The 20,770-nt window shown below is 38.5% G+C and overlaps 2 protein-coding genes across 2 annotated transcripts; one reads left to right on the top strand and one right to left on the bottom strand.

Annotated features, from left to right (window-relative positions):
- The first annotated feature begins 7,975 nt into the window (after positions 1–7,975).
- LOC129777487 (COMM domain-containing protein 2) lies at positions 7,976–9,037 on the top strand. Its single transcript, XM_055783775.1, has 3 exons — positions 7,976–8,260; positions 8,338–8,415; positions 8,472–9,037. Exons 1-3 carry the CDS (start codon positions 8,194–8,196, stop codon positions 8,993–8,995), a joined length of 669 nt encoding a protein of 222 aa, XP_055639750.1. The 5' UTR covers positions 7,976–8,193; the 3' UTR covers positions 8,996–9,037.
- Positions 9,010–9,649, bottom strand: LOC129777488 (39S ribosomal protein S18a, mitochondrial). Its single transcript, XM_055783776.1, has 2 exons — positions 9,502–9,649; positions 9,010–9,445 (listed from the first exon to the last, which is right to left on the bottom strand). Exons 1-2 carry the CDS (start codon positions 9,605–9,607, stop codon positions 9,060–9,062), a joined length of 492 nt encoding a protein of 163 aa, XP_055639751.1. The 5' UTR covers positions 9,608–9,649; the 3' UTR covers positions 9,010–9,059.
- Positions 9,650–20,770: the final 11,121 nt, after the last annotated feature.

Here is a 20,770-nt window from a genome sequence, read left to right as displayed (position 1 = left end):
AATTGAGTTAACGCCAAACTGACACTGTAATAAAAAACGTTTTCAGTTTCACGAATGCGGTAATTTGTTGGTGTGCGTTGTATAGTCTGATTTGTTTATATTTGCGACGACTAATGTACAGTGTCGACATCTGGTGACGATATTTGTGCTTGGGAGGTAAATTATTCTCTATCAGATCAGAAGGGCCAAGTGCGGTGTGCAAATATAAAAGTTTGAATGAAAATTTTTACTTCATATTGTTTGATTACCTAACACATGTAGTCCTGACACTCACTCAACTATTTGTCGAATTTCCGGTTTGTTCCACATATAATTACTATTATAATATGAAATCATCATTAAACACAGTTTTCGTTCATTATGTTTCTGCGATATCGACAGATTCCAAAAAGTTTTTTTCTTAGACGCCATGTGTTTTTAGTGAGTAGTGACGATGAAATAGTGCGAAGCGCTACAAGAAAAGCTTTGAGTATTATCTCATCGAGCTCCGAATTGGATACAGGGCGGACTCGGATCATTTACAGTTTCTGATTTATCACTGTATATAATCGAGTAAAAACAAATTTTTTTAATCGTTTTTTTGCATGTATTTTTCATTTTTTGAATATAAAAGAGGAATTTGATTTTTGATTTCTCATGAATTCTCCGTCGTCGAGTATAAATAACTCTAAGAATCAGGAAACATTCGATGTTTGCGATGTAGTGTAGAGGTGTTTGCGGGTGATATTCTCAGGTTTCTTATGGATAATCTCCGTCGTCTGGTGTCAAAATAGTGGTTGAAAGTCCGCGTATACAGAATCTCATCACTTACCGCAGTGAATCCTGATTCTTCACTCTACCCACTAACACACATCCTTCTCATGATAAACGCTAGGGAACCACGCTATAGAGGCGACCCTTCTGGCTTTCGGGCGGCGAATATCATACTAACATTCCTTCCCTTCCCCTGGTGACTGTAAGGGTGTGGCCGGCGTCGTTATTGACCATTTAAAGCTCGAATCACCGAAATTGCACAACGAGAATGATTTGCTAGTCCCAAGCGTCGTTCTGTGTGTTCTTTGTGCAATTTGGTTGGTTCAGGTCAATCACGGAGAGCAACTACGAATTGTACAGTCTACCCAAGCTCAAGCAAGCGCAATATGTTTCTGCGATATCGATAAAAAAACCTATTATTTCATCACGTAAAATAAATATTCGATACGTTAAAGTAAATTTCCATACATAATTTTGATTTTGAAAGCATGTTTATTCCACCTGAATATCCATAATTATTTTAGCCTCCCAATGAAAGCACACGAAACATAATGTCGTCTACGCGAATATACTCTGCCGTCTACGCGAATACACGCGAATATAATATACGAAACTTGTCAGTTCAGTATAGTTGTATTGATGAACCCGAATGCCAACACGTGAAACATCTCAGTGCGAAACTAACAGCTTTTGGGTTGAACCTAGTGCGGAACTAGTTGAAACTGAGTGAATAAAAACAAATTATAAGAGGTTGTATCTAGGACAAGACCGCATATTTTCGACGTAGAACTACGCAATTATATTATGCAATCTACTTGTTTACCATTTTGAATAATATTTTAGAATGCTTCGAAATTTTTGTAATAGATTATGTTCTTCGTTACAAATAAATTTGATAACGGTCCTTTTAAGTTTGATATGATGTCTAGGACTTCCAAAATGTGTGAACGGAAAAATTGTCAAACGATCATTTTACATTTCCCTCTGAAATTATTGCACATCTCATGTTTACGTAGTTCTTGAACCGCGAAAGTTCATTCACCTCTGGTATCTGAAATGACGATTTTCCCAGGCTTCTCAGTTTAAAAGTACCCACATTCCGTTTTGCCTGCCAAGATTGGGTCGATGAAATGTCAACAATCGACCTCAAAGGCTGCCACTTTGCAATTGATTTATCGACCTTTTATATGTATTCATCGAACAACTTGACGCCACTTTTTTGCCAACATGTGCAAGACGTCGAACTGCTTGCAGCGCTGCTTCCAGCACTGCTTGCCTTTTGTTTGTATTGGTTTGTTATTAAAATGAAATGAAATATTAAAAGGAAAATACATAATCAATTTTAGTCATTTTATTACTCGAAAAAATACGTATTACAAAACAATATGTGTTTGTGATATACAAATAACCACAATACAGCGGAACTTTCAATTCCGGGGTTTCCGGATTGACGATTCGAGTCCAGCTGAGCTCGATGATAAATACCTCCTGCGTTGATAGTTTTTATTTCCTTGATACACATTAGTGCCCGAGGATTCGATTCTGCTGTTGCTGTCCCCGGCACGGATTTGGAGGATACTGCTGATTGGAATTGCAGATGTTGTTGGCTCCTGTGATAATGGTGAAAATCTGCACTGTTGTTTGTTCTTGTTGTTTGGCGACTGGTAATGGGGGAAATCATCTTCCGGCTAGTTTCTATTGATGGCTATAGAAAAGCCAGATGTTTTCACATCATAGTCTGAAAGAAAATGAAATAATTAATGAATGAAAAAGCGATAACAGTTTCCTTACTCACTAGTTATATGGTCCATTTGTTTTTGTTTAAGATGACAGTTTAGCGGACTACCAGTGATACCATTCGCGACTACGAAGCTGAATTTGACAGCTTGTGTGCGTGAAGCGAATGTCAACAAAGAATTGCAAAAAAAAATGTGATTTTTAAACGCACCACTTTGAACGTTTTTTGCAGAAATTCCGTAATGGTGAGTATGTATCGAAAGAACTATCCTCTAGGATGCTAATTTAGTTAAATCACATAAATTTACTGCAGGGGAAAACGTTTTCTTATCGCATCCGAAGGACACTGTCTTTACTTGTGAAAAAGTAAACAAACTTTCAGGATACTAAATTTTAATGAAAATTAATAATTGTGTGCAAAATTTATCTTCCAAACGGTTGGAAAATGAGTTTTCCTTATGCCGTGAAAAAAACTTTGCCGTAGCTTAAGCTGAATTTAACTTATAAGTGTTTTTCCGTGACCTTGTTTCATGCATTATCAGGAGCCATCAGTCGGAGAAAATGAAACCTGCAACGTGGCTGTGGAGTTTGCGGATGTGTTCGATTACGCTGCGGGTGGAAGCCGTTTAGTCGTCGAAGGCGAAAGAGTATTCAAAGCTGGACATATTTTAATAGTTGGTTTTGAAGAAGTTCACGATGAAGGCTTCAGTATTTTCTCGTCCTTCCTCCAGTCATCATCTCCAAGCTCGGAACCCCATAAAATAAAAATTCGTACGAAAATCTCTTTCTCCAAATAGTTGTTTTCGTGTTCCTGTAAAGCTGGCAAAGGGAAGTGCAAACACGTCATGGCTGTTTTGTGTCATTTGCTTAAGTATGTTTTATTTTATTTCTTTATTATTGCACATTTTGCACCAAGTTGGAATGCTTCACACTTTTTCAAAAGTGCGAAAATGTGAATGTGAATACATGGAGAGTAGAAGTTCGACACGGTAAAATGGAGGCTACAAATACGGGAGGTTTTTGTAGGTTCTATCTTTAGCCGTAGTCGTTGGATCCAGTCTAGATACCACGATTTGTCCATTTTCGGAGGGAAGGCATGAAAAGAAATTCCGGGGCGATATCTCTGCTTACATCCGGGGACGACACAAACAATACGGCTTTTGAATTTTGCAGATTGTTCGGAGTCAGCTTCAAGCTAATTTCGTCCGACTTGCATGTTCTCCGGGCAATTTGCGCAGCTTTTGACGTCCATATTTCACACGTTCTAAGGAAAATATTTTGAAAAATATTAGAGCACTGATTGAATAGAAGCCAGATCTTTGTATTTTAGGTATTTTATGAACACTAAGCGGATATTTTTATATCAAATTTCATTAATTCGGTTTACCTCTCTCGCAGGTAGATTGACAGAGGGTGTACTTCAACGGCTTTTTTTCACTACTAAATGACAATAAATTTTGGTTCGGAGCATCGAAACAGCTAAGGAAAACTATTTTTCAACAATTTCCACTAATTGTATGATAAACACGGTACAAGTTTTCGAGAAATCAGTATATTAATTACAGAGAAAATATGCAACGGTTTGTTTACATATTTTTCACTCACACGCGAAACTTTCATAGGTGGCGACACCGTACCTTCGATGACGCGAATTTCGTTTTTTTAATTATTCCGTATTTTCAACCAATGAACTATACACTCTTAGGAAAAATTGGTATATATGACGATTTTTTGGGTAAATATTACCAATGATTAGTTGATTTTTGCGATATGAATTAAGTGCGCTACACATACAACATCACCGTCATCGTCCCGTCAAATATTCTCTTGGACTTATTCTGCCGACGTCACAGTTGCCGGCGATGGTGTATGTGAATGTTACCATACGATTTCCATGGGAGAATATTTGACATTTCATTACTTTACGTTGACTTCACAGTGACGGGACGTTGTATTTGTAGCGCACTTTATTGACGATCTAACGCAAAACGTAAACGATCGGTGAGACATCTGGATTTTGTTTTTGAACTATGAAAATGATGCTAATGTAACCTAAAACTCAAAAACAAAACACGTATATTTTACTTCCGGGCTTTCCAAGGTAGTTCTCACATGCAGGAATCGTGCATTTTTCTACTTGTGTTTGATTGTGCTCTCGAATTTCCTTCTTTAATTCAACCATTGTCAACATTTTTATAGTTTTCACTACTGAAAGAGGTAAATAAATAACATGTTATATATAAAATTGCGCAGAATTAAATTTCTTACAAACTCATCACAATTATATAATCTTTTATGATTATAACATTGTAATTTATGGAAAGAACTACAAACCTTCCATAAGCTCACATGGCAAAATTTAAAACCATCATCACTTTCACCGCAGCGCCGCCTAGGTGTAGATTTGTATGTTAGATCGCCAATTCGTACATATTACGCGATAACATTGGTAAACAAATGTGAAACCAGCCAGTATAACAGTAATTATTGATCTATTGTATGCATTTTTAGTCATTTATTGAACTATCTAAAATACGATTTAAACCACATTACAATGCATATTAACATGAGGCATGGCCATTGCAGCGTCCGACATCTGATCCTGCATCGATTAAGTTAGATTCTCGGCTACGAATTAGGAAAAAAATACAGAATGATTACTACAAACAGCTACGATAGACTACATCAAAGGGCCAGTTCTATGCCCCTTTTCAACATTGAGTTGAAGCGCAGCTTCAGTGAAAACGGAACCTTCGTTTTGACGATTTCTAAAACATCCAATTGATCGAACCACCGATCACAATCGTCGGAAAACAGTTTATGAAGTTGCCCTTGACCAAATCCGACAATATAGCGGTGGAATTAGAACTCAACTAGGCTCGTTTTAGTGTCTCGAATTACCCAAATTCCTCATTATTGAAGTAATGTCTTCACTTTCTCTCGCAGCAGACGAGCATGGATCATTATTTGGCTGTCCAATATGTATCAATGTTGATTAAAGAACATAAATTGAATTAATTTTCAAGAACGTCACTCACCTGTCTGGGTAAATTCGACCTTTTTCTGTGGAGAAACAATATCGAAAAGTAGTTCCGCTCAACTCAATTATCAGCTCGACAATTAGGTTAATAATGTTTTGTTTACATTTCTTTCACGGTTTCCAGCAATGACAATCGTTAAAGTTACCGATACCGCGTAGTAAAATGTACCAATCATTGGCAAGGATGTATATTGCATCTAACATTGATTTTACATACAGTTGATCAATATTTACAGAAAATCTGTACATTCTACTAATGTTTGCCTTACCAAAGATTTGGCATATTTTAGTAATATGTTTTCTGGGTGTAGGCAAGACGGAGAAGTCACAGCATTTCGGCCAATGTTAGGTCGATATTTTGTTCGTCGACTGGATTGTGGGATAGTACTCAACACCAAAAATGGGTGGGTTATATCTATGATATAACCGCTAGGTTGACGTGAGACTACCTTAGCTTTGCAATCATTTGTTTGTATTGATTTAATTTTTGATTGAATGAAACAATTTCCGAATTCATCTGAATTCAATATATTTAATTTGTGAGTAAAAAGATTGTATGATACCATGTGAGGTCAATTCATGCATTTGGATAGATTATGTTCTTCTTTATAAATAAATTTAATGACAGTCCATTTACGTTTGGTATGATGACATCTTGGTTTGTCTGTGTTAGACAAACACATTTCAGTCGGAACAAAATGCCTCCGATTTGCAATTCCGAGTTCCCCAGACACCTTCGATTAGAAATCTGTAATGGGTAAACACATTTCAGCAGGAATAAAAATGCCCCGAATTGCATGTATTTGTTATGCCAATTTCCCCACGCTTCTTGGATTTGAAGTCTGTGTTAGAGAAACACATTTCAGTCGGAAGAAAAATACACCCAACTTTCATGTATTTGCAAAGTGGATTCCCCCAGGCACATTGATTTTGAAGTCCGTGTTAGGGAAACCCAGCTCGGTTGGAACAAAAATACCCCCTACTTGCATGTATATTTGCTAAGCGGATTCCTACAGGTACATTGATTTTGAAGTCTGTGTTCGGGAAACCGTAAATCGGGCCAATCAAAACTAGGCAGTTAGGGCCTTTAGATAACGCTTGACATTTCACAGTTATTCAATTGTTTATCTAATGGAAAATAACATTTTATTAATTGCGATAGAAGCGTAGAAATATTCCGTATCAATTGATGCAAACATCTTTGCGACCCAGTAAGAAATGTTCGAGTTATAAGCAATTGGAATCTTTCTTTTTTTTCCTGCATGTTCTGTGTTTAGGTTTTCATTTTACCCCCCATATACTCCAGTTAGACGTAGTCCCACGTCAAAAATACCCCCGACTTGCATGTAATTGCAAAGCGGATTCCCCCAGGCTCATGAATTTTGAAGTCCGTGTTAGGGAAACACAGCTCGGTGGGAACAAATATACCCCCGACTTGCATGTATATTTGCAAAGCGGGTTTCCACAGGTACATCGATTTTATAGTCTGTGTTGAGGAAACCGTAAATCGGGTCAATCAAAACTTGACAGTTGGAGCGTTTAGATAAAGCTTGATATTTTACAGTTATTCAATTGTTCATCTCATGAAAAATAACATTTTATTAATTGTGATAGACGCGTTTCATATCAATTGACGCAAACATCTTTCCGATCTGTTAAGAAATGTTCGAGTTATAAACATTCGAAATACGGGTAGGGTTAGAACACAAATCGGCCGAACAAATGTATGGAAAAAAGGAAGTTCTTCCAGTTTTCATGAATTTAAACAATTAAGAGATTAGCGAATTGTAATGGGTAGCATATCAAACAAATCTTAAAGAATTTCCTATTCGATTGGTATGCAAATCATGAAAATTCGTTCACAGTGTTATTAACGTTAACTTTATTTCATAAAATAGTGACCTGTTTTCTGATTTGCCACCTTTCCTGAAAGACGTAGTTCTACGTCAAAAACGTTTGACAGCAGATAGTTTCGCACTGGTGTTGAAACTGAACAAAAACAAATTCGTTAGAATGCCGGATTTACAATCATTCACGTTGAGCGCGTTTTTTTTTCTTCAATAACGATTTTTATTCGCCAACCAATCAGAGCAAAGCGCGAAATAACCCATGACAGTGCGATAAAAGATAGAACTCTCCAAGCTTTGGCTGCGAAAATCGCGTTGCTTTGACATGAGACGCTACATACATCAGGCAGGTGGAACAAGATATGCTAGATGGGAGGAATGATATATCGAAATAAATGTTCAGCTTTATACATACGAACCGCTCCAATAAGTGAGAGCTAAGTCGACCACCTATTACAAACGTATTGCTGCATAATCATAATTATTTTTACACATTTTTGTTAATATCCTATTGTATAAGCTAGTTTTTCAATTATTTATTATCTGGAATACTTGCTTTCACACGTCTAGCGACATAATTTTGTTCCACCAATCTAATCAACGTTGTCCATAACAAATAATGGCGGTATGATTAGAGGGGTGCAGGTTTGACAGACAAATTATGACAGATTATCGCGCGATATCGCGCACCATTGTAAAGAGCTGCACTGAAAAATATCGCGAGTGAGTAAATCGTATGCGATTAAAAGCTTGCATTGTAAAGGAAGCATAAGTGTGAGTTTGTTATCAAGCATCCTGTCCCTGTAGGAACGAATAATGGCCTATTTGATAAAACAAGAACAGGATAAGCATTTGAAGTTGGTCCTGAATCAGCCAGAGGAAGGTAATTGGCTAGTTATATTAATTATGATCTATGCATAAAAATCGTTACTAACAGTTTAAATTTTATTATTTTCCTAGTTCTTATCGAGTTTTGTAAACTCGCTATCGAATACATCAACAATGGTATTAATGAAAAGAAATGTGCTATCGCATCAAGTAAATTGTGCAGTGACTATGCCTGAACTTGGCAATAACATATTTATCATTCGTAGAAAAACTGGAAACAACCATCGAAACCGTAAAATCATGCGTGGAAGCCCTAGTTTGCCTGCTGATCGGTTGTACCAAATTGCACATCACGGAGGAAGATTTTAGCTCGCTCCGAACACTTAACTTCGCCGATAGTCAGATTGAAATCCTTTGGCAATTTGTAAGTAGCAAGCGAAATTTGGTGGAGAATGTTCTTAGACATTCCAACGATAGCGAATTACACTATCGTGATTTAGAGTGGCGTGTGGAAGCCATAGTTGCATCTAGATCATTGCTAAAACAAGCCACTCCGGTGATTGCAATGAAGCTACATTTGGATGGCGAAATTGTGAACGAGCACAAGGAGAAGATTGGACAGATTGATGCAACGGAAGAGAGTAAGAATAAAGTACAGAACAATAGGAAAGAGGTACTATTGCAAACCGATCCGACAAGCCTCATTCATTTGATACAAGTGCTTGAACAAGCCTTAATTGATTCCAAAACTCATAGGGTTCGGAACTTTGTGAAGTCCTTCGAAAAATGAAGATTAAGACAAAATAAAATATTTTCGCCGTATATTCTCAAATTTTGTATTTCAACATTAAACATTAATATTTTATTGTACCTTCATCGAAATACTTATTATATTTCTTCCATTGGTATCGTTGTTTCGGGTCGTTTTTACTCCAAAATGGGTTAAAATTAGGCATCAAACCAGCTTTTTGGGCCATAGTTACTAGTGTACCAATCTTCCGCTGCTGCCGCTTACATAATCCGGTTATACGACGTGGGAGCATACATCCGTCGTTGCGAAGATATTGGCTTAAAATAAGCACATCTGTATGTTTGATGTCAAGACCCAGTGTACATTGGGGGCAGAATAACTGGCCATCACATCTTGGCTTTGCTGTGTGTTCAATCAACTGATTGGTTCTTGGAGAAGCAACATAATCGGCACTTAGAATCAGCGAATCCTTTTGAATAGTTTTTTTGACTGCAAAAAAAAAAAAATTGGTAGGGAAACATAAAACAATGACAGAAACAACATACTTTCTTTGAGTTTGTTGACACTCGACACGCTGATGGGTCTTAATTGTGCCTTGAATATCGTGGTTATTTTACTAAATCCAGATTTCGTAATATTGGAAAGAGCCATTTCTGTAAATAAGAAATCGGTTCATACGTATTGTCAAAACCAAGGCGCGTAGAAGTATATCCTAAGGTGGGCCAACTTGCTAAAACCACTCTTCACACTGAGAGGAAAATTTAGTAAATATGACGAATTTTTTGGTACATGTTACCAATTCTCTAGTCATTTTATACCCTACTAATCATTGGTACATGTTACAAAAAAAGAATGGTAGGCACATATGTCAAACAAACTACAAATGGTTGGTCCAACATTGGTGCAATGACAGTGAAAATTTTGCTTCATATTTGTGACAGGTAATTATCAGGGATAATGACAAAATTTTTAATAATTATTTTTAATTTAAAAAATTGTATTTGATTGCGTTGAATTCTACATACTTAGAATACATTATACTAATAACTTATTCTATAAACAACATCAATAATTCTCGTTGGAATCATTCTAACAACTGCATACAAGAAGCAAATTTTAATCGCAGCCTCAACCACCTCAATTTGATGAGCATTTCCAAAGCAAGTTCCCGTTCCTCTTCCTGCTGCATCGCTCTGATTTGCATTAGCTGATTAGCAGACTGACGGTAGAACTAGCACGTTTCATCCGTATTTTGTTCTCTCGTGTCCCTATGAAGAAAAAAAATACATATGTTAATGATATTAAATATGCAATAAATTATGTATGTTCACCTTAAGTTTTTTACGATCGATGATGTGTTGAAGAAAGATTCCAATCTTAGCGACAAACTCGCCGTTACCTTCAATCCCATAGCTTGGATGGTTTTTGGTAAACAAGTATTACGAGTCTGGGATCATGCCAGCTGTAAAGACAAGGAAAAAGGTCAATAGTGTTGTAATGTACAGAATATAACTGATGTTTATCCTTGACGGGAATATGAAAATAGTTTCCCGACCGAGGTGACTGATGTAATGATGTAAAAAAAACGAATACTTATCTCCGATTTGTTTATGATGAATTATTGAACTGCATATAATTTTAAGGCCAACTAAAAAAGAAAAAAATGGTATTAGGGCAAATATGTTAATATGGATCAAAATTTCTTGTGATATTTTCCCCGCCGATAAGATGAAAACAAATTCTCGGGGGAGATGAATACATAATTGAATTCAATAAAAACAAAGTGCTTACCTCCGAATCGCTTCGTCTCCAAAAGACAAAAGACAAAGTGCGCACATCACAGTTGTTAGGTATGACGATAAAAACAAACTTACTAATGGTATGAAGTAAAATATACGAATTCTTGGTAGGAACATTCATTGCGTCTGACATCTTTTTTACGCAATTTTAGTAATATTTACAAAAAATGTGTATATTTTACCAATGTTTTTGCTACTAAAGATTTGGTAGCTGCTTTTACTAAACTATTTCTCCAGTGCAGCCATCTTGGAAGTCTACTGTGTTTTGTTTGTAAACAAAACACAATACGCTAGTGCCGAAGCTCGCTCCTGATCAGTCTGTCTCTTTCACGCTTCAAGCAAATAATTCCCCTTCTGCTTTCTTCCGTACTGTTTTCATATACCGCTCCCCTAACCAACTTAGTGACGAAACGGCCTCACCTAGGGTGCTCATATATTGTTTGACCGAAGCCAAATATTTGACTCTTTTTGACAGATAAAATTTGGTCAACGTGTACTGATCAAATATATTCTACACAAAACACGACAAGCAAATATTCGATTATTGGATGCCTAAAATATTGACGTAGGACTACGTCTAACCGGAAGATATAGGGGGTGAAATGGAAATCTAGGCACTGAACAAGTAGGAAAAAATGCAAGATTTGGAACGCTTATAATTCGAGCATGTCTCAATAGATCGCAAAGGTTTTTGCATCAATTGATAGGAAATATATCTACGCATCTATCATAACGAATAACATTTCATTTTTCTTGAGATAAATAATTGAATAATTGTGAAATATCAAGCATTGTCCAAATGCACTATGTGCCCATTTTTGATTGGTCCATTTTGTGCTCCTCAAATCGTACCGACCAAAACGGGCAACCAGAGCAGCAGCGAAATAGAATGAAGCACGATTGGAAAGGAAAAAGAAAAACAGGAAGTGGGTTATATCTATGGTATAACCGCAAGGGTGACGTAGGACTATCATTGATTTAGAGATCATTTGTTTGAAGTTGAATCTAATTCCATCCTGAATGAATGAATAAATAAATATTTGGGTGACTTCAAAAACGAGAGTGTTACGTTGGAGACTCAAGGTTTTATGCATCCAATATTGGATACAAAAAACCTTGTTCTGAAGAATAATCTTCAGAAGCTTTCCTGCAAACTGCACTTGATTGACAAATCACAAAACCAAATGTATGTGGTCGCAGTATTATATGGATAGAAAACATTAAAATAAACTCGCTTGAATGTAATTTTCAATTCCAAGGGGAACTGGCAGATTATTTTTCAGCAACGATAATTTTTTTCCAGGTTTCCTCTCGATAACCAGCAAACGAAAAGAGTTGCGCGCGTGTATGTGTGTGTGTGGCGGCTGCTTCTATGTCTTCCCGAGGAACCGTATTTCGATGCTGATACTCTCTTGGTCACGAGAGTATCAGCATCGGCTTTTCTGCGCTCCCTCACAGTTAAAACAAACTGATTGCATTTCAGGTCAGGTCAGGCCAGGTAATGAATCCCTCGATCCCTCGCCGTTCAGCTCGTTCAGTAACGATGTTGTCTTGTCGATGTCCTCAGGCGTCGTGCACAAATTACGTAACGCTAAAAATCCGAATTTTGAACCACCTCTCCCCCCCCCCCCTTCGTAACGCAATTTCCTATCTCTAATAAACAGAAAGTAACGCAACATCTACCCCCTCCCCCCTTATCGCGTTACGTAATTTGTGCACGACGCCTCACGAAAAATGAATCGGTTTCACCACCAGAATATCATTTCAGTATGCTTTTCGTGTGTGATTGAATCGAGAGAAGGTGTGGTTTACGATGGCAATTTGGAAGGCAAACTAGAGGAGAATGAACTCTCTGAGTATGAAAATTTCGGCGACTGAGCAATAATCGATTGAAAATTATATAATTTTCGCGATACGAAACATTTTCCGTTTTTCATGTTATGCATCCAATATTGGATACGAAAATATCCTACTGATGGGAAAGAATAATCTTCAGAAGCTTTCCAGCTAATTACACTTGATTGAAAAATTACGAAATCAAATGTATTTGGTCGCTGTGTTCGCCATATAATTAGAAAACATTAAAATAAACTCTTTCGCATGGATGTATTCTTCAATTCCCAGGGAACTGGCAGATTATTTTTCAGCAACGATTAGATCTTTCCGGAATTTTCTCGATGCTGTATGGCATCCAAACGAAAATTCTCGTTTCAGTTTGGCCTGCAAAAAACTTTTCTAAACTCTAATCCATCAAATTTGGAGCCCTGAAAAGGGCCGATGATTATATGCTAAGCTAATATAGCACCCTCTCCTTGGATTCGATGGGCCAGCTGAATGTCCTTGGGCATGATGTGACGCGTTTTGCGTGGATAGCACACAAATTTGTATCTTCGAATAAGTCTCCTGCAGCGTCATAACCGCGAAACTTTGGAAGCGCAAGTCGGTTTTGAAGTCTTGAGCAATTCCACGATCCAAAAGCTGCAAAGGTAGCTTCCGGATCAGCAATTCGGTCGACTTCCGATAGCGATGAATTTCACGCAAAGTTCCCGGTCGATAGCGATGTGCCTTCTTCACCTATCCTGCGGCTGGTGCGCTTATCCGAGCTGCTTTCGTGTGCCTTACCACTGAAAGACTAACTATCTATCTGCTTGGTCCCAAACAAACGAGTCGTCACGGTGCGAGAGTAGAGTAAGAAATAAACGAAAGCAAAGGAAGCGTCATTTTATAAACCATAAAAGTATAGAATCTAAACCCCACCCTTATTATATTCGTTGCTTACCCTGAGAGAGAAACGAATAACATCGAAGTAAGTATACAGTAATGTATTTGAATCCGGACACTTTGCGTTACATTTAATACCATACCGCAGCCACAACATTTTCTGCATGTTGAATTAATGCGATTGATAAGTAACTATCAAGAAACTATCAGTAACTATATTAGCAACTATTAATCGCATAAATTCAACATGAAAAAAATGTTATGGCTGTGGTATGATATTGAATGTAATGCAAAGTGTCCGGATTCAAAAGCATTACTGTAAAAAAGAGTTAACTCGACTGAAATTTTTTCGGTTCGGCCTGCAAAAACAAAATTAAGAGCCCCCGCATACTGCAGACTGACTTGTCGACCGATAGTTCGGTCGGCTTCTTAATCAGTACGGAGAAAAAAGGTTTGTAGTGTACAGCATAATGCATAGACGTAAGTATGAGCTTCCCCATCTCACATTCCAATAAGATTAATGGGTTTCCAAGTGGGCGCGCTACATACGGATACGAATGATTTCAATAACCTGTTTTCGAAGCTATCATTAAGCTATTGAAACAATTTTTCGACCCAATAAATAGCAATCATATAACTCTTGGACATTTTATCTTTTGTATGAAATGATTATCATACTGCCAACTGTTCCGTTGATCCGAAGCAGAATGAATCACGCTTAAAGAAGGAATGGATTTTTTCTTGGAATTTAGTCAGCAGAAATAATGCCCTTTCCCAACAATTAAAAACGACAAACGGTAAACAGTTTCATCAAAGTGATTTCTTCGATATGGGGATATATTCACTACATCATGTCATATATTTCATGTTTTTCATTATAAAATCCATATCCATGGCACCTATCGGTATCGAATTATCATCGACACCACGATTTTCGCTAAATGCTCCTTTCAGTTCGGCCTGTAAAAAACTTTTCTGAACTCTAATCCATCAAATTTGGAGCCCTGAAAAGGGCCGTTGATTATATGCTAAGCTAATATAGCACGCTCTCCTCGGATACGATGGGCCAGCTGGATGTCCTTGGGCATGATGTGACGCGTTTTGCATGGATAGCACACAAATTGGTATCTTCTAATAAGCCTCCTGCAGCGTCATAACCGCGGAACTTTGGAAGCGCAAGTCGGTTTTGAAGTCCTGAGCAATTCCACGAACCAAATGCTGCAAAGGTAGCTTCATGATAAACGAAATTAGCTTCACAACAACAGCGACAACATGCTCCAATCGCTGTTCAATCATAACTGAGTGGGTTTACGAGCGGCGCTCGTTTATATACCGATTTTTGATTTCAATAGCCTGTTTTGAAAGCAATTTTAAGACTATTGAAACAAGTTTTTGGATGAAAAAGTAACAAGTATATGACGCGTAGACATTTTATCTTTCAAATGAAGTGTTTATCATACCATTTCGTTCAGTTGTTTAAGAGCTATTAACGCTCAAAATCTCGGTATCCAGCGTAACGCTTTCGTTCTCGAAACTTTGGTTTTACACCCCGGTATAGAAATGAAAGACGTAGTCCTACATCAAAAATGAACGAAACATTGGTCGCAGTCTCACACATGCGTAATTCTCGAGCCAGCCAGTCAGCTTAAAAATCCCCGCTCCGCTGCCATAACGATCACATTCTTTGTGTGGACACCGACTGGACAACATCGTTGCTGGACGAGCTGGACGGCGAGGGATCGAGTGCCTTTCTCAAGGCAAGAGGGCGGAGGTGGTAGCGCTGGAGTAGAGTAGAGTAGAGTTTTCAAAGGGCCTTTCTCAAGGCTAGAGACGAATGAACTGCAAAAGTTCAAAGTCTCTATAATACAATACCTTTCTTCCTTCCGTAACGATCATTCTCATTCAAACCGTACACCACATCGGTTCGCATCACAACACATCAACAAACCAACCCAAGCAGCCATGTCTGGACATGGTAAAGGAGGAAAAGTGAAGGGAAAGGCAAAATCCCGCTCGAACCGTGTTGATCTGGAGTTCCCCGCAAGGGTAGCTAGGCCGAGCGCGTTAGTACCAGTGCACCAGTCCACCTAGCCGGCGTTATATAGTTTCGGCCGCCGGAGTGATCGAGTTAGTTGACAAAGCTGCTCGCGACGATAAGAAAACCTGCATTCGGAACAGAACACATTCGGTACGGTGGACATCAAGACAACAGGCAGTTGCAGCGAGTGGCGAGTGGCAAACGCAATCGCAAAACGGCATCAGGTAGCAGAAGAAAAAAGTTTGTTCTTTATACAAACTGCTTTGGTGGCAAATCCAGAACAAGGCGACATCGAGGGCGTTCGAAATGGTTTTTTTCAAAACCACGAGTACTAAGTTTTCTAAATTGGAACCATTCCATAAAACAAGGCGCTTTTCAGGGCCATTAAACCTTCCAAAAAAGAGTTTAGGAAATACAGTTCAATGCTTTCTAAAACATTATCCAAAATAATAATAAAACACAAATTGATTTTTTCATAATTTGTTTGCCAGGATATGACGAGTATGTGAATTTGGCAGTTGTTCTGAGCTTATTGATTTTCACCAATTCTTAAATTGCGCTAGAGTATAAAACACGCGGACCCCAAAAAAATATCTTATTTTCTTTCAAACCGTAAACCCGTGTGGTTGTACGGCATCGGCATCGTGGACGTAACAAAGGAGGACAAGTTAAGGGAAAGGCAAAGTCTCACTCGAACCGTGCAGGTCTCCAGTTCCCTGTTGACCGCATTCACTGATTGCTCCGCAAGGGTAACTAGGCCGAACGGATTGGTGCCGGAGCACCAGTATACCTAACAGCGATTATAGAGTTTCGGCCGTCGGAGTGCTCGAGTTGGCTTGCAAAGCTGCTCACGACAATCAGAAAACCCGCATCAAGAACAGAGCAGCTTCGGTTCGGCGCTCATCAAGGCAACAATTAGTTTCAGTGAGTGGCAAAGTGTTTCTCCGGCATGTCGCATTAAATGTAATTTACTGAACAACATGTCACAAGCTGGATGGGAAGAAATTTTCAACTGTGAAAGCTGTGGCGAGTGGCAAACGCAATAGCTAAACAGGAAGGTTTAACCGAACAAGATGGGAATATCGAGTGATAACAAAAACACAACACCAAAGGTTCTTCTCAGAACCATCAACATATTCATAAAGAGTAAACAGTAAACTAATCCATTTTTCAGGTAGATAGGTAGGTATTCACATAGGAGAAGAAAATAAAACAATATATTTAAAATATATATTTAACAAAAGCTGTCCCCTTTGTATAGTCCTACGTCACTCCGGTTATGTCCCCGACATTACCCACCCGTCTTTTTTTTCAGTCTGTTCTTCGAACCTGTCGGTACATGGTTAGGTTACCTTGAATAATTCAGTTGATTTTTTCCATGTTCGGTGTTTGATATTGTTTACTACTGTTGAAAATTAAAGAGTGGCAAACAAAATAGTGTTTGTACAAATATCAAAACAAAACTTATCTGTCAAAAAATAACAAATATTTGACCTCCGGGCAAACAGTGTACAGCCACCTCTAGTACCATAGACCCGTCTTGGTCAAAATCAAGATGGGTCTATGGTACTAGGTGAGGTCGTTTCGTCACTAAGTTGGTAGGGGAGCGGTATATGAAAACAGTACGGAAGAAAGCAGAAAGGGAATTATTTGCTTGTAGCGTGAAAGAGACAGACTGATCACGAGCGAGCTTCGGCAGTAGCGTATTGTGTTTTGTTTACAAACAAAACACAGTAGACTTCCAAGATGGCTGAAGAGTGGTTTTAGCAAGTTGGCCCACCTTAGAATATACTTCTAGGCGCCTTGATCAAAATATCGTTCTTATACTGAGAGGAATAATTAGTATATATGACCAATTTTTGACGTAGGACTACGTCTTTCATTTCTATACCGGGGTGTAAAACCAAACTTTCGAGAACGAAAGCGTTACGCCGGAGACCGAGATTTTGAGCATTAATAGCTCTTAAACAACTGAACGAAATGGTATGATAAACACTTCATTTGAAAGATAAAATGTCTACGCGTCATATACTTGTTACTTTTTCATCCAAAAACTTGTTTCAATAGTCTTAAATTTGCTTTCAAAACAGGCTATTGAAATCACCAATCGGTATATAAGCGAGCGCCGCTCGTAAACCCACTCAGTTATGATTGAACAGCGATTGGAGCATGTTGTCGCTGTTGTTGTGAAGCTAATTTCGTTTATCATGAAAGCGCTGATGAACGGTGTCACCAAGAGGCTGTTTGTGCACCTAAGGCCAAAAGGGAATCCATCAGGAGGAGAGTGATGCCACGGTTCCGCTTGAAACATCGGAGCAGCCACCACACACACACACATACACGCGCGGAATTCTCGTTGCTATCATCGTTGCTGAAAAATAATCTGCCAGTTCCCCTGGGAATTGAAAAATACATTCATGCGAAATAGTTTATTTGAATGTTTTCTATCCATATAACACTGCAACCAAATACATTTGGTTTTGTTATTTTTCAATCAATCGCAATTAACAGGAAAGCTTCTGAATATTTTTTTCCCCATCAGTGGAAATTTTCATATCCAATATTGAATGCATAACATGAAAAACGGAAAATGTTTCACATCGCGAAAATCAAGTCATTTTCGAGCGATTATTTGCTTTCTACTCATATAATGCTGCGACCAAATACATTTCGTTTTGGATTTTTTCAATCAAGTGCGATCAACGTAAGACCACGTCTTTCGGCAATTTATTAGAGGTGTAATGAATCTTTAGGAATTCCCGCTCTACGCGCACTGGCAAACAATGTTTACTCAACAATTTCTCAAACTAGAAATGGGTGTTGTGAGAAAGGATTAGCGAACGCGAAAACGACAAACGGGAGAAAGATACGTTTGGAGGTTGAAGGAAATTGGCAGAAAACTTCTTCATTCTATCATTCAAATAATGTGATTCATACCACATCGTTTTGCCAGAAAGAGATTATTAATGCTCAAAGGAGGAATCGAGTCCCCCGAGGAAATTACCCAGCGCAAATTAGAGTCGACTATCGATTGCGGCATTCGTACACAAATAATTTTATAATGCAGTTTCACCAAAGTGATTTCTTCGGATATATTCACTACATCATGTCATGTATTTCATATTCTTCATTAAGAAATCCATATCCATGGCACCTATCGGTAACGAATTATTATCGAAACCACGATTTTCGCTAAATGCTCCTTTCAGTTCGGCCTGTAAAAAACTTTTCTATACTCTAATCCATCAAATTTGGAGCCCTGAAAAGGGCCGTTGATTATATGCTAAGCTAATATAGCACGCTCTCCTCGGATACAATGGGCCAGCTGGATGTCCTTGGGCATGATGTGACGCGTTTTGCAGGGATAGCACATAAATTGGTATCTTCGAATAAGCCTCCTGCAGCGTCATAGCCGCGGAACTTTGGAAGCGCAAGTCGGTTTTGAAGTCCTGAGCAATTCCACGAACCAAATGCTGCAAAGGTAGCTTGCGGATCAGCAATTCGGTCGACTTCCGATAGCGATGAATTTCACGCAAAGTTCCCGGTCGATAGCGATGTGGCTTCTCCACCTATCCTGCTACTGGTGCGCTTATCCGAGCTGACTTCGTGTGCCTTACCACCGAATGACTAATGAGCTCGAGTCCTCACGGTGCGAGAGTAGAGTGAGAAATGAACGAAAGCAAAGGAAGCGTCATTTTATAAACCATAAAAGTATAGAATCTAAATCCCACCCTTATTATATTCGTGAGTATACAGTAAGCTTATACAATAAAGAGGGTGGGGTTTACATTCGATTCTTTTATGTTTTATAAAATGACACTTCCCTTGCTTTCGTTCATTTCTTACTCTACTCTCGCACCGTGAGGACTCGTTTCATCGGGACTAAGCAGACAGCTCGTTAGTCTTTCGGTGGCAAGGCACCACGAAAGCAGCTCGGATAAGCGCATCAGCCGCAGGAAGCGTGAAGAAGCCACATCGCTATCGACCGGGAACTTCGCATGAAATTCGTCGCTATCAGAAGTCGACCGAATTGCTGATCCGCAAGCTACCTTTGCAGCATTTGGTTCGTGGAATTGCTCAGGACTTCAAAACCGACTTGCGCTTCCAAAGTTCCGCGGTTATGACGCTGCAGGAGGCTTATTCGAAGATATCAATTTGTGTGCTATCCATGCAAAACACGCCACATCATGCCCAAGGACATCCAGCTGGCCCATCGTATCCAAGGAGAGCGTGCTATATTAGCTTAGCATATAATCAACGGCCCTTTTCAGGGCTCCAAATTTGATGGATTAGAGTACAGAAAAGTTTTTTACAGGCCGAACTGAAAGGATTATTTAGCGAAAATCGTGGTTTCGATAATAATTCGTTACCGGTAGGTGCCATGGATATGGATTTGATAATGAAGAATATGAAATATATGACATGTTGTAGTAAATATATCCCCATATCGAAGAAATCACTTTGATGAAAATGTTTACCGTTTGTCGTTTTTAATTGTTGGGAAAGGGCATTATTTCTGCTGACTAAATTCCAAGAAAAAATCCATTCCTTCTTTAAGCGTGATTCATTCTGCCTCGGATCAACGGAACAGTATGATAATCATTTCATACAAAAGATAAAATGTCCAAGAGTTATATGTTTGCTATTTATTGAGTCGAAAAATTGTTTCAATAGCTTAATGATAGCTTCGAAAACAGGTTATTGAAATCATTCGTATCCGTATGTAGCGCGTCCACTTGAAAACCCATTAATCTTATTGGAATGTGAGATGGGGAAGCTCATACTTACGTCTATGCATTATGCTGTACACTACAGACTTTTTTTCTCCGTACTGATTAAGAAGCCGACCGAACTATCGGTCGACAAGTCAGTCTGCAGTCGGCGGGGGCTCTTAATTTCGTTTTTGCAGGCCGAACCGAAAAAATTTCAGTCGAGTTAACTCTTTTTTACAGTAATGCTTTTGAATCCGGACACTTTGCATTACATTCAATATCATACCACAGCCATAACATTTTTTTCATGTTGAATTTATGCGATTAATAGTTGCTAATATAGTTACTGATAGTTTCTTGATAGTTACTAATCAATCGCATTAATTCAACATGCAGAAAATGTTGTGGCTGCGGTATGGTATTAAATGTAACGCAAAGTGTCCGGATTCAAATACATTACTGTATACTTACTTCGATGTTATTCGTTTCTCTCTCAGGGTAAGCAACGAATATAATAAGGGTGGGGTTTAGATTCTATACTTTT

This window comes from Toxorhynchites rutilus, chromosome 3, assembly GCF_029784135.1.
Source record: "Toxorhynchites rutilus septentrionalis strain SRP chromosome 3, ASM2978413v1, whole genome shotgun sequence".
Lineage (NCBI taxonomy): Eukaryota > Metazoa > Arthropoda > Insecta > Diptera > Culicidae > Toxorhynchites > Toxorhynchites rutilus.
This window is presented reverse-complemented; position numbering and strand designations above follow the sequence as displayed.